This window comes from Oncorhynchus kisutch, linkage group LG20 (assembly GCF_002021735.2).
Source record: "Oncorhynchus kisutch isolate 150728-3 linkage group LG20, Okis_V2, whole genome shotgun sequence".
Taxonomy (NCBI): Eukaryota; Metazoa; Chordata; class Actinopteri; order Salmoniformes; family Salmonidae; genus Oncorhynchus; species Oncorhynchus kisutch.
The window spans coordinates 31136005-31150524 of NC_034193.2; the positions used below are offsets into that span (position 1 = coordinate 31136005).

At 43.2% G+C, this 14520-nt stretch overlaps 1 protein-coding gene across 1 annotated transcript in view; it reads right to left on the minus strand.

Moving 5' to 3' along the window:
• LOC109865854 (cadherin-23) overlaps positions 1-14520 on the minus strand; it is a 555430-nt gene that overhangs the window by 153002 nt on the left and 387908 nt on the right. The window contains exons 23-28 of the mRNA XM_031799369.1: positions 5971-6160; positions 4784-4929; positions 4169-4388; positions 3611-3763; positions 3248-3361; positions 1135-1283 (exon numbers count right to left, since the gene is read on the minus strand). Coding sequence (XP_031655229.1) covers positions 1135-1283; positions 3248-3361; positions 3611-3763; positions 4169-4388; positions 4784-4929; positions 5971-6160 — 972 coding nt within the window. The remainder of the gene's footprint in view (positions 1-1134; positions 1284-3247; positions 3362-3610; positions 3764-4168; positions 4389-4783; positions 4930-5970; positions 6161-14520) is intronic.

The following is a 14520-nucleotide window of genomic DNA, read 5'->3' on the forward strand; positions in this document are numbered from 1 at the left end:
TTAGGCCTCTCCCTGCTCCTGGCTGTCTGTGCTATCTTCCTGGCCATGTGTTGTGGGTCGTCAGCCCAGACAGAGGAGGACTCAGTTGGGGGTTGTAGTTCAGGCGAGTCCCTGGTCTGCGGGCCTTCTCTGTCATCGGAGCCCCAGCTCAAGCTGTGGAAGCGACTGGGCTCTGTACAGCGGTCGTTCACCTCATCATTCAGACGACCGCCCCAGCGCAGGCCCGAGTGCAGCACCCACTGCTCCCCAACCAGACAGCAACCTGACCACAGCAGCTCACCCACCTTACCATGCCCTGCCTGTTTGACTATGTTACAGAGATATGACTACGCTCTGACCGTGAGATGAATGCAGGCCCGGTCATGGAGATGACCGCTTTGACTGTAACTTGACCAAAGCACTTAGACTTGACCACAGTCCTGCATGTCCATGGATGTACTGCTAACTAAACAATGACACTAACTTCTGATCAAACCCCCACTTCACCACATGGACTGGTGGAGTAAAGGTTGTTTGGGCCATGTTGTTAATGACAAGAGAAGCAGGTGCAAGCCCAAGGTTCTTCAAAAAGGAATAACAGCCTAGGTGGATGATGTGAATTTTTTCGTACATTTTGATTGTTGTATTAGCTACAATCTTACAAAAAAGGGTTCCAAAAGTGTTATTCGATTGTTCCCAAGTAGAAACTTTTTGGGTTCCAAGTAGAACGCTCTGTGGAAAGGGTTCTACCTGGAACAAAATAGGGTTTTACATGGAACCAAAAGGGTTCTATCTTGAACCAAAAAGGGTTATTCAAAGGGTTATCCTATGGGGACACCTGAAGAACCTGTTAAGGTTCTAGATAGCACCTTTTTTTCTAAGAGTGTAGAACAGTTTGTGTTATTATTTTATTGTGTTAAAATGTAGTTTGTTTTAGAAAATAAAAAGCTTTCTCAAGTTGGATTTCCTGAAGTGCATAATATTGTGTGTGTGTAGGTATATCCATGTGTGTAACCATGTGTATGCTTGTGTGTATATGTATGTCTATGTGTGCACGTGTTTGTGTGTGTCTGTGTGCATGTATGCATGAGTGCGTACCTGCAATCATGTGCACGTGTATATATGTGCCGCGTGTGTGCCAGCCTGGCTGTGTACCTGCAGGATGCTGGATCCTATGGGGACATTCTCCAGTATGCTGGTCTCGTAGCTGTTCTGGAGGAAGATGGGTCTGTTGTCGTTCACGTCCAGTACTTCTACAAACACTGTGGCTGTGCCTGTCCTCCTGCTGCCTGCTGGACCATTGTCTGAGGGATACACACATTTACACATTACAAAACTAACACTGTGTGTATATGTCAGTCAGTTTGAGAGAAACTTGGTCGTGAACATACTTTGAATATGTGTATCAACAGTGGACTAATGAAGTAAGTAAGTCAAGATATTTGCAAGTAAAACTAACTATAATCCAATCAATTGGTGCGAATGAAATGGAGCAAGTCACATCCTCTAGATTCCTCTGAGTTCCAATTGATGAAAAGTTGTCATGGAAAGATCATATTCAATTTGTCTGTAGCAAAGTGATGAAATCTGTTGGTATTATCAGAAAGATTAGTGGTTTGGTTAATCAGGCTTGCTTCCTAACACTTTACTATAGCTTAATTTACACATATCTCATTTACTGTAAAATTGTCTGGGCCAGTACATATGCCTCCTACCTACACTAATTACTCATCATGCAAAGTAAATTTGCAAGGCTAGCCACCTCCTCTAATTACATAGCTCCATCTGCACCTTTGTTTAAGAAACTCAATATCTTGTCTATTTACGACATTTATGTATGCCAATTATCATTTTCATCTACAAATACTGTACCTCCCTGACAGTTTACCTTTCAATGGATTCTTCAGGGTTAATTCTGAAATCCATTAATATAAACACAAAACATTGCGATAACCTTCATCCTCTCCACTGCCTCACCTCACATACTGTAGTAAATTCTCTATCAGATATAGAGGTACCATACTCTAGAATTCTTATATTCACATTGCCAAAACCTCCTCATCCCTCAATAACTTCAAGCGAATACTCTGGGTTAGCCTCATGAACTAAACTACTCAGTAATCTCCTCCATATAGCCCAACTCTCACACACTCACATCCACACATAAACACATGCAGACACACATTTAAACAAAACATATACTGTTTGTAATTTTTTGTGAACACTGATCGGTTCATTTGTACATTTATGATTAGTGAATTTTGTTACCTGTTTAAACAAACCTTTCTTTTTTGTACTTATGTATTGTACTTATGTATTGTACTTATGTATTGTACTTATGTATTGTACTTATGTATTGTACTTATGTATTGTACTTATGTATTGTACTTATGTATTGTACTTATGTTTTGTACTTATGTATTGTACTTATGTATTGTACTTATGTATTGTACTTATGTATTGTACTTATGTATTGTACTTATGTATTGTACTTATGTATTGTTTTGTTTTTTGTGGTGTAGTTTTTATACAAGCCCTTTGGCTTCCAAACACATCTGGACACCGTTTTTTATTGTTGTTTATCACCTATTTTATTTGGTGTAAATAAATGAAACCTTAATCATTAAAACCATACAATAGAAACCAAAAATGGACAAAGTCTGAGCCTTTGTAAACCCCATTTTTTAGAACATACCAGTGGGATACTCAAAGTTCAGCCATGCTCAATCACTTCTGAGGTAGTTACATGAGTAGTCTCTTCTCTGAATCCCCCCCCCCCCCCCCCTCTCTAAATACATACTCACAGTGAGGGGTCTGAACGGCCCTATCAGCACACACATGGTCATCCCAGAACAACTCAGATAAACTCAACAGTTTCAGCAACAACACGAAACCTCAGACGTTGGCTGCATCCTAAATTACATCCTATTCCTTAGAAAAGTCCACTACTTTTAACTAGAGCTTTATGTACCCTGGTCAAAAGTAGTGCACTAAATAGGGAATAGGTTGGCATATGCATATGTCTCTCTTTGATAAGACCATGAAAAGCAACTGTCTTTTTCACTAAGTACATTGCCGGGAGATTACACATGGAGTGTGTGACTTTCTTACTTCAATAGTTTAACGATTATGAAAAGGAACAGAGACCGTTGCACAACAAGACTTGCATGCATCACTTCTCACTTCTCAATCTCACAGATGTACAAAAGGTCTAAATACACAGAGTAGAAAGAAAGATGAAAAATGCTCTTATCGGGCTAGGACTTACCGATAGCCTCTATGACCAGTGAGTATGTAGCCTGTGTCTCTCTGTCCAAGCCAACCACAGTCCGAACCACACCATCTCTGAAGCCAACACTGAATTTACCATCCTGGTTACCACCTGCAGAACACAACACACAGATGGTGGAATATTACATGTACCTATATCTCGGCTATTCACTTATACACATGAATGAATGCAAGTATGCATGCACACACACATACACATGAATGAATGCAAGTATGCATGCACACACACATACACATAAAAAAGTAGTAGTACATTTACATAATACAACTCTACGTCTTGCCCAACCACTCACACACACACGCACACACAGTCTGCCATTGCCTTAGTTTGACCTCTGACCTGTGATGAAGTAGCTGAGCTCGGCGTTAAGGCCAGCGTCATTGTCGGAGCAGTTGAGGCGAGCCACCACATGGTCCCTGGCGACGCTCTCCTGCAGGGACACGTTGTACACCTTGGGGAAGAAGGTGGGGGTCTCGTCGTTGGCATCTAGGACTGAGGGACACAGAGTGACAGGCAAGCAGATAGACAGACAAAGAGAGACAGAGAGACACATTGTCTCTTGTAAAATAACTTTTATCATGCTCAAAAGGCAGACACGACAAGCAACACATTTAACAGATGGTCATTCTTCTCACAGTGCTTCTAAAATATATGCTTCTGACCAGCAGGTAGTGCTATACTAAGCAAAATACTGTCTTTAATACATTTTTAATATGGTATAAAATTTGAATGTTGGACCAGCCATGACCTGTATTCACAAAGCGTCTCAAAGTAGGAGTGGTGATTTAGGATCAGGTCCCCCCTGTCTTAGTCATTATGATCTGAAAGGCAAAACTGATCCTAGATCAGCACACACACGTAGACAGTAAGTGATTACAGGCCCTGATGCTTGCAAACCTGTGATGGTAAGGGTGCTGGTGGAGGTGCGTGGGTTCTGCCCTTGGTCGTACGCCACGATCCTCAGGTGGTACAGGCTAATCTGCTCGCGGTCCAGAGTTGCCGTTGAGTACAGCACACCCGTGGTGGTGTTGAGATAAAAATCAACTCGTGGCATGCCCACCAGTAGCCCCATGGTAACCATTCCATTCTCCTCCTGATCAGGGTCCTCCACCTGGATCTGATGAAGGAGAGGAGATAGGAATTGAGAGAGAGAGAGAGAGGAGGAAGGGAGTGGAGAGGGAGAGAGAGAGAGAGAGAGAAGAGAGAGAGGAGAGGTGGAGGAGCAGATGAAAGGATGGAAGGGAAGGAGAGGAGAGTAAAGGAAATGAGAGGAAAAGGGAGAAGGGAGAGGGGAAGAGTAAGATGAGATGTGGGGATAAGAGATAGAGGGGACAGAGCGGGACAAAGAAATGGAAGTGGTGGGGAGAATAGAAGTGAGAGGAGGACATGACAGACAGGGGAAAACAGAAACAAAGAAACTATTTAATTAGCCCTCACACACTTCCATCTGATTCATCTGATACAATTACACAAGCATCTAACTCTAATGACATATTGTAATGGTGTACTGACCTTGAACACAGAGGATCCACTAGGCAGGCCCTCTGGCACCTCGGCCACAAAGGGCAGGTTAAGGAAGATGGGGTCATTGTCATTAAGGTCCAGCAAGTTGACGTACACCGTGGTGCTGACTGAGGAACGCAGTGGAGGTCTGCCAACTGGAGTGGGCGCCAGAGGTACAAACACAGCATTTACAGGAGCACAAAACTCCAATAAAAGTTTTACCAGAGGTGGCCTAGACTAGCTAGTGATAGCCAACTTAGCTTCAGCCGGCTGGTGTGCAACCGTGGCAAAGTTGGTTTGACATTGGATAGCCTGGGGCTAGTTAGGGACCATCATTAAATTACACAATGTAAATGGGACAACGTTCATATTTAACTTTTTTTGGGCTTCATTAAATGTGTTTAATATTTTAATTTCTACAATTTATAGTTGGTTTGAGTTTTTTAAGTCACATAAATTTGGAGCCATTGACATTCAAAATATTGTGTAATTTACTGATGGTCCCTAATAGCCCCATGGGGATATTGAATGTCAACCACATTGACCATGGTCATTACGATCGGGTCACATGCAGCTGCGCTCCGAATTGATGATTACTTTGGTGCTGCCAGCTGTGGGCATTTGGGCAGGATTGAAATAAATGGTGCCCTTCATTCCTTGACATAGCATTTTTGCCTATCATTTCGTAAATCTCAGTTTTGGACGAGAATGACTTTATAACCAAAATTATCCTATTTAAACTTTGTAGTCAATTTTGAAATTAGAATACATGTTTCTGACTGATATCGATGCCACATAAGCCTTTTTCTAAATGAGAAGTGGCTTTTTGGGGCAGTTACTCTTTAAAGTAGAGACTCATATATGAACGCACACTGTAATTTCGATAGTACAGGCTGAGAGATTGACAGACTCTTCAGCCCCAGACAGTCGCGCGAGTGCGCACACACACACACACACACACACACACACACACACACACACACACACACACACACACACACACACACACACACACACACACACACACACACACACACACACACACACACAGACACACAGACACACAGACACACAGACACACAGACACACACACACACGGTCTCAGTCCCAGATAAACAGCTAGCCAGCCAGACACACAGAACAACAAACCAACCGACCAACCAACAGGCAGAGTTCTGGCCTGGTGTGGGACTCACGATCGACAGCAGACACGATGATGGTCCTCATGAGCAGGATGTCTTTTGGGTTGGACCTCTCTCTGTCCAGCACGGCCCCGCTGGTCCTGATCTTGCCTGTGCTGCTGTTGATGGTGTAGAAGGGGTTCTCTGGGCTGATGCTGTACACCACTGTCCCATTGTCCCCAACATCTGGGTCTATTGCTAGCACCTGGAGGGATGTATGGGGGGGGGGGGAGTGGGGAGAGGAGGGAGATGAGAGAAAGGAGGAGGGAGGGGAGAGAGGAGGAATGATGAAAGAAAGAAGGAATGAGTCTTAGTGGGGGAAAATCTGACAATCACCACCAGCACCGCACAACAACCTAATATCTAACGTGATAGGTAATGTATACGCTGGGCCGAGATTGCGGCATGATTTTTTTTAAAGAGCTGATCAATTATTCACCGCACTGACGAAGAAAACGCTGGAAACTGGTTAATTGGTCAATAGAGGAACAAAGGTTTTGCAGGTCTTGAATTATTAAAGGACTAGGTAGATAGACATCTCTGAGCCGTACATTGGTTAATTAAGCCAAGGCATCCCGCTAGCAGGACAACTTCCAGTGAAACTGGAGGGCGTGCAATTCAAATACATAATCATAAAAATTATGGATATTAAACATTTAGGTACATATAAGTGTCTATTATCGGTTGGAAGCTTACATTCCTGTTAATCTAACTGCACTGTCCGATTTACAGTAGCTATTACAACGAAAACATGTCATGCGATTGTTTGAAGACGGCGCTCCACTTCAAAATATTTTTCCAACTGCACAGGTTTCATAAATTCACAAATAACGATTAAATATTCACTTACTTTTTGAAAATGTTCCTCTGATTTGTCATCCAAAAGGTCCCAGCTATAACATGTAGTGTTGTTTTGTTAGATATCGTTCTTTATATCCCAAAAAGTCAGTTTAGTTGGCGCCATCGATTTGAGTAATCCACTCGTTCAACATGCAGAGAAAGGAATTGGAAAATCTACCCCTAAACTTTGTTTCAACAAGAAACAAAATATGTTTCTACTCACTCCTCAGATACCCTAACATGTAATCACACTATAATATTTCTTATGGAAATAAGTATGTTCAATAGGGAACCAATTTTAGCAGGTGCATCTTGTCTTCATGGCGCGCACAAACACACATTTCCATGACTTTGTCTCTGTACAAAAACTGATATTTCTTATTAGTTTTGGTAGTTACAAGCCTGAAACCTTGAACATAGACTCCTGCCACCCTGTGGAAGCCATAGGAATTGCATCCAGGGAGCTATTTCCAGTATGCCCTAAGAGGATAGTCTCTCAAAGAAAAAACATTTCCGGTTGGTTTTTCTTTGGATTTTCTCCTATCATATGTATTGTGTTATATTCTCCTACATTATTTTAACATTTCAACAAACAAGTGTTTTATTTCCAATGGTACCAATTATATGCATATCCTGGCATCAGGGCCTGAGCAACAGGCAGTTTACTTTGGGCACATCATTCACGTCATAAGAATGATGAAAACAATTTGAAAGAGAGGAGCGAGAGAGGGAGAGAGAGAAAAAGAGAAAGAAAAGATTGTGGACAGTAGTGGAAGGAGATTTAAGGGTGAGGGGAAACTTATTCATAGGTAGCCCCAAAGTCCATTTAAATGAATCAATCTAAGTCTTAGGAGAGAACATACAATTATAACATTAGCCTTGTCTATTGAACTGTGGCCTCCACTTACATAGATATCAGCAGGAAATATAATTTTGTTTTTTAATTAGGTTAAGTAACCTCATTAGAGATTAGATGACCAATTGTGTGTGTGAGTATGTGTGTGCATGTGTGTGGGAGGGGGGGGGTTGAAAACCGTCTGACTGTGTGTGTGTGTGTGTTGTAGGGCTCTAGCCTTTCCCCAGGACACTGCGACTAAATTAATCTGCTCACTGCGCTCAGCAGGTGGCACACATCAACCCTTTGGTCAGAGGGGGGCAAGGGGGACGAGGGTGAGTACCGTCAGAGCACCAACGTAAGGGAAATCCAACACCATGAAAAAGTACATCCAACAAAAGGGAAAAGTCTGCTGCCTCTGTTTGTATGATGACAATTTGCATATAGTCCAGAATGTTATAAAGAGTGATTAGATGAATTGCAAATTCCCTCTTTGCCATGCAAATGAACTGAATCCCCCAAAAACATTTTCACTGCATTTCAGCCTTGCCACAAAAGGACCAGGTGACATCATGTCAGTGATTCTCTCATTAACACAGGTGTGAGTGTTGATGAGAACAAGGCTGGAGATCACTCTGTCATGCTGATTGAGTTTGAATAACAGACTGGAAGCTTCAAAAGGTGCTTGGAATCATTGTTCTGTCAAACATGGTTACCTGCATGGAAACACGTGCTGTCATCATTGCTTTGCACAAAAAAGGCTTCCCCTGCAAGGATATTGCTGCCAGTAAGATTGCACCTAAATCAACCATGTATCGGATCATCAAGAACTTCAAGGAGAGTGGTTCAATTGTTGTGAAGGAGGCTTCAGGGCGCCCAATAAAGTCCAGCAAGCGCCTGGACCGTCTCCTAAAGTTGATTCAACTGCGGGATCGGGGCACCACCAGTACAGAGATTGCTCAGGAATGGCAGCAGGCAGGTGTGAGTGCATCTGCATGCACAGTGAGGCGAAGACTTTTGGAGGATGGCCTGGTGTCAAGAAGGGCAGCAAAGAAGCTACTTTTCTTCAGGAAAAACATCAGGGACAGACTGATATTCTGCAAAGGGTACAGGGATTGGACTGCTGAGGACTGGGGTACAGTCATTTTCTCTGGTGAATCCCCTTTCCGATTGTTTAGGGCATCCGGAAAAAAGCTTGTCCGGAGAAGACAAGGTGAGTGCTACCATCAGTCCTGTGTCATGCCAACAGTAAAGCATCCTGAGACCATTCATGTGTGGGGTTGCTTCTCAGCCAAAGGAGTGGGCTCACTCACAATTTGCCTAAGAATACAGCCATGAATAAAGAATGGTACCAACACATCCTACGAGAGCAACTTCTCCCAACCATCCAGGAACAGTTTGGTAATGAACAATGCCTTTTCCAGCATGATGGAGCACCTTGCCATAAGGAAAAAGTGATAACTAAGTGGCCCGGGGAACAAAACATCTATATTTTGGGTCCATGGCCAGGAAGCTCCCCAGACCTTAATCCCAATGGGAACTTGTGGTCAATCCTCAAGACCCCACAAATTCAGACAACTCCAAGCATTGATTATGCAAGAATGGCCTGCCATCAGTCAGGATGTGGCCCAGAAGTTAATTGACAGCATGCCAGGGCAGATTGCACAGGTCTTGAAAAAGAAGGATCAACACTGCAAATATTCACTCTTTGCAACAACTTCATGTAATTGTCAATAAAGGCCTTTGACACGTATGAAATGCTTGTAATTATAATTCAGTAATCCATAGTAACATCTGACAAAAAATATTTATGTCAGCAAGGAGCTGCCAGTGCCGTCAACCAGCCTGAGCTATCTCTCAGTCCTGAGCTACCCCTCAGTCCTGGGCTACCCCTCAGTCCTGGGCTACACCTCAATCCTGGGCTACCCCTCAGTCCTGAGCTGCCCCTCAGTCCTGAGCTACCCCTCAGTCCGGAGCTGCCCCTCAGTCCGGAGGAGTTTGTTTAGTGGAGTGGGGCCCTTTAGTAGGGTTGCCATTCCTAGGTCGGCGGCGAGGGTCGCCGTTCCTAGGAAGAGACTAAAGCGGACAAAGACTATGGTGGAGTGGGGTCCACATCCCGCGCCAGAGCCGCCACCGTGGACAGACGCCCACCCAGACCCAGATTTAGGTGTGCGGCCGGGAGTCCGCACCTTTGGGGGGGGGGGGGGGTACTGTCACGCCCTGGTCTTAGTTATCTTTGTTTTCTTTATTATTTTGGTTAGGTCAGGGTGTGACATGGGGGATTTATTTTCTTTTGTTTTGTATGTTTATGGGGCTGGCACCTTCCAAGGTAGTTTTGCATGTCTATGGCTGCCTAGATCGGTTCTCAATTAGAGGCAGCTGTCTGTCGTTGTCTCCGATTGGGAACCATATTTAGGCAGCCATGTTCTTTGGGTATTTTGTGGGTGATTGTCTTCTGTCTTTGTGTCATTGCACCAGATAGGACTGTTTCGTTTTCACATTTGTTGTTTTCTATTTTGTAGTGTTCTCGGTTATCGTCTATATTAAACATATTGAACACTAACCTCGCTGCATTTTGGTCCTCCTCTCCTTCAACGGAAGAAAACCGTTACATGGACTTGTCATCTGGATGGCTACTGCACTTCAGCACACTGAAGAAACAACAGGCAGAGGGACCAGGCCGCAGCATTGTCACAGAGGTGATGGAAGATTTCATCAAGCAGCTGAGGGACAATATATCCACCTTATTTGAAGACTACAGCATGCCCAAGGATATCATTGCGCTTGTACGTGATTGATAAAGTTTTTGATAAAGTTTTTTAAACCAATTAGTATATTTAAGTTTAACCACAATATTTGTTGTATTATTTTATTTGTTATATTATTTGTTGCATGAGGTCTTGAGTTAGAAATGTAACACTTAAGCATGCAAATTGGGGGATTTTCACACATACAGTAGCTGGGCTATGAAGAGTCTAAAGTCCTTACAATAGGAAACATTGTTCGCATGATGGGCTACAGCTGCTACAGTGCTGCAGGACACTTGTGAAAACCTGTTTTCAAATTGCCTCCAGCTGTCCATCACTACTGTAAATAAAAACACAGCATCTTACATTCTTTACTGTAACCACAATGTCACAAATCATTTGTATCTACCTTTCCAATTACTTTTAGAGTTTGGGATATGCAAATGTGCGCTGTGAGAATATCCAATAATAATAATCGCTTTGTAAATAAGGATGCATTATGAAAGGAAAATGACATGCGCAAGAGACTGTGGTAATAATTTTCCTTTTAGAGACTATGATACTGTACATGGCATCCAGGTAATTTTCATTTCTCTTAGAATAACTTACAAAACCTTTATAACAACAGGTTTAGTAAGTAATATGCTACAGTCCAGTTACATCTTGTTCTGATGAAGTAGAAACAAAAAAAGAAGTGTATTTTTTTGATTGTCTATTTAGTGGCACTACAAATGTGAGTTAATATTTACAAAAGAATTTACCAAACAAAACACATTACAAAATTGCATCCCCAAATATGATTTTAACCTTTATTTAACATGGCAAGTCAGTTAAGAACAAATTATTGTTGACAATGACAGCCTACCCCCAGATGAAGCTGGGCCAATTGTGCACCACCCTATGGGACTTTCAATCACCATCGGATGTGATACAGCCTAGATCCGATCCAGGGACTATAGTGATGCATCTTGCACTGCGATGCAGTGCCTTAGACCACTGCACCACTCGGGAGCCATGACCAATATGACCAATATATAATGTCCTGCTGATAGCCCATCCCAGAAACTTTGCAGAACTCATAGCCTGCTACGCTTGTGAAAAACAGGGTTAATAATACAGTAATAATACTTTAACCCCCTTTCCACTTGTTAAAGGTTCCAATTGATACGGTATTTTTTGATCAATATATTAAATATCAATATATAGTATATTTGAGTTTAACCACAATATTTGTTGTATTATTTGTTCTGTCTTTTCTGATGGACTAAAACTGAAATTGCAACCAACTTTCTATGGCTTGTTTAAAAAAATAACAATATTTTGGAGATTATTATGTTTTCAAATAACCAAAAGTGAGTGAGAAAAAGCCCAATCTTGAACATGGGGTGAGACATTCTTACCAATTTGCAAATAAAGTCAGTTTGTTAATTTATTTCTGTTTTTAGAGGGAGAGAAACCAATAGCCTACCGTCGCCTCATGGGTCGCAGTCGGCACGGGTATTGAACCAGCATCTGTAGTAATGCAGTTTGCACTCCGATGCACTGTCTTAGACCACTGCATCCACTTGGGAGGCCCCATCTACAATGTTTTTAATGCAGATCAACTTAAAAACATTTTTTTTACCTTTATTTAACTAGGCAAGTCAGTTAAGAACAAATTCTTATTTTCGGCCTAGGAGTGGGTTAACTGCCTGTTCAGGGGCAGAACGACAGCTTGGGGATTTGAACTTGCAACCTTCGGGTTACTAGTCAAACGCTCAAACCACTAGGCTACCCTGCCGCCCCAAATTTCCTTGCACAAAGTATCTATTGTCCTGCTAATAGCCCATATTGGCTCTGTTCAACGTGACCGGCCGGGAGTAGGCTACAGTACCAGATATAGTAAGAGCAAAACAATCCTATCATTTCCACACCGTAATTGTAGTCTAACCAAAACACAAATGGGGATTCAGTGAAAATAAAAATCTCATTGATTTATCAAGCTCTGTCTTGACCTCTGAATGTTGTGTTTTTCTTCCACTTGCCTCTATTGTATTTTCCAGTAAGCATAATCAGTGTTCTAACTCTCCCTTGCACTGGTCTGGAGCAGTGAATCAGTGACACAGAGCACTGTACTATGAATAATGATGAATGAATAATATGTCCCGCAGCATAAATCTCAAAACTTTTAGTTGAGCAACCACTGTAGTAGTCTTTCTTGGATGTTCTCCCTCTCCATGTGTATCTGTCTTTAATATGAGCACTTTATCCATCATCGTGGAACAAGAGAGGAATGGAGCGATAAAGAGGCGAGGAAAGAACGGGTGGTGGTGTTGGAAATTAGAATTTTGTTTGTCTTTCTCCTTCTCTTCACTTCCTCCCTATGTACGTACAGTCGTGGCCAAAAGTTCACAAAGTCTGCTGCTTCAGTGTCTTTAGATATTTTTGTTAGATGTTACTATGGAATACTGAAGTATAATTACAAGCATTTCATAAGTGTCTAAGGCTTTTGACAATTACATGAAGTTGATGCAAAGAGTGAATATTTGCAGTGTTGATCCTTCTTTTTCAAGACCTGTGCAATCTGCCCTGACATGCTGTCAATTAACTTCTGGGCCACATTGTAGGCTGAATGGCTGCTCTGGCGGATCCTGGCTGAATGGCGGCTCTGGCGGATTCTGGAAGCTCTGGACAGGCGGGAGACTCTGGCAGCTCTGGACAGGCGGGAGACTCTGGCAGCTTTGGACAGGCGGGAGACTCTGGCAGCTCTGGACAGGCGGGAGACTGCCGGCACTGGTGGTACTGGGCCGAGGGGAAGAAGAACAGGGAGTACTGGGCTCTGGACATGCACAGGAAGCCTGGTGCGGGGGGCTGCCACCGGAGGGCTGGTGCGTGTAGGTGTCACTGGATAGAACGGACCGTGCAGGTGCACTGGAGCTCTTGAGGACCGAGCCTGCCCAACCTTATCTGGCTCGATGCCCACTCTAGCCCGGCCGATACGAGGTGCTGGTATGTACCGCACCTGGCTATGCACCCGCACTGGAGACACCGTGCGCTCAACAGCATAACACGGTGGCGCAGGTCTCCTACCTGGCTTCGTCACACTTCCTGTGTGCCACCCCCCAATACATTTTTGGGTCTGACTCTCGGGCTTCCATCCGCTCCGCCATGCTGCCTCCTCATATACCAGCGCCTCTCCGCCTTCGCTGCCTTCAGCTCTTCTTTGGGGCGGCGATATACTCCTGGCTGTGCCCAGGGTCCTTTCCCGTCTAGGATCTCCTCCCAAGTCCAATAGTCCTGATTGCGCTGCTCCTCCTGCCGCTGCCTGTCACCATGCTGCTTGGTCCAGTTTTGGTGGGTGGTTCTGTACAGGTTTTCTTCCGTTGAAGGAGAGGAGGACCAAAATGCAGCGTGGTTAGTGTTCAACATGTTTAATATAGACGATAACCAAGAACACTACAAAATGCAAAACAACAAATGTGAAAACCGAAACAGTCCTATCTGGTGCAATGACTCAAAGACAGAAGGCAATCACCCACAAAATACCAAAGAACATGGCTGCCTAAATATGGTTCCCAATCAGAGACAATGACAGACAGCTGCCTCTAATTGAGAACCAATCTAGGCAACCATAGACATACAAAACTATCTAGAAAGGAGCCAGCCCCATAAACATACAAAACCCCTAGACCAGGAAAAACACATAAATCCCCCATGTCACACCCTGACCTAACCAAAATAATAAAGAAAACAAAGATAACTAAGACCAGGGCGTGACAGTCCAAATAGAACAACTCAAGCTTCCTAGTAAAGGCCTCAAATTCCTCCACCTTGTCCGCGACTGTTTCCATGTTCCTTGTAACTGCAGAATGAACCCGTTCAAGTAACAGAATATGTCCATAAAAAAGCTGTGTGTTCAGCTTGCAGTTAACGATTCAATGTTTCTGCATCGGGCCCCTATATGGGGCGAGAAGGCCACTGAAAGTTCTATGCTTAGAATGTATTATGAACTAATCATATGTGTTAAACATGTTACATTTGTAGTGTAGGCCAATTAATTGTGCTAATATTATACACTTATTATGTTCTGGCCCGCCATCATCCAATTGTTATAATAGGATTTGAAGCAATAGCCCACCCATGTGTGGTCAACTATACAGTTTT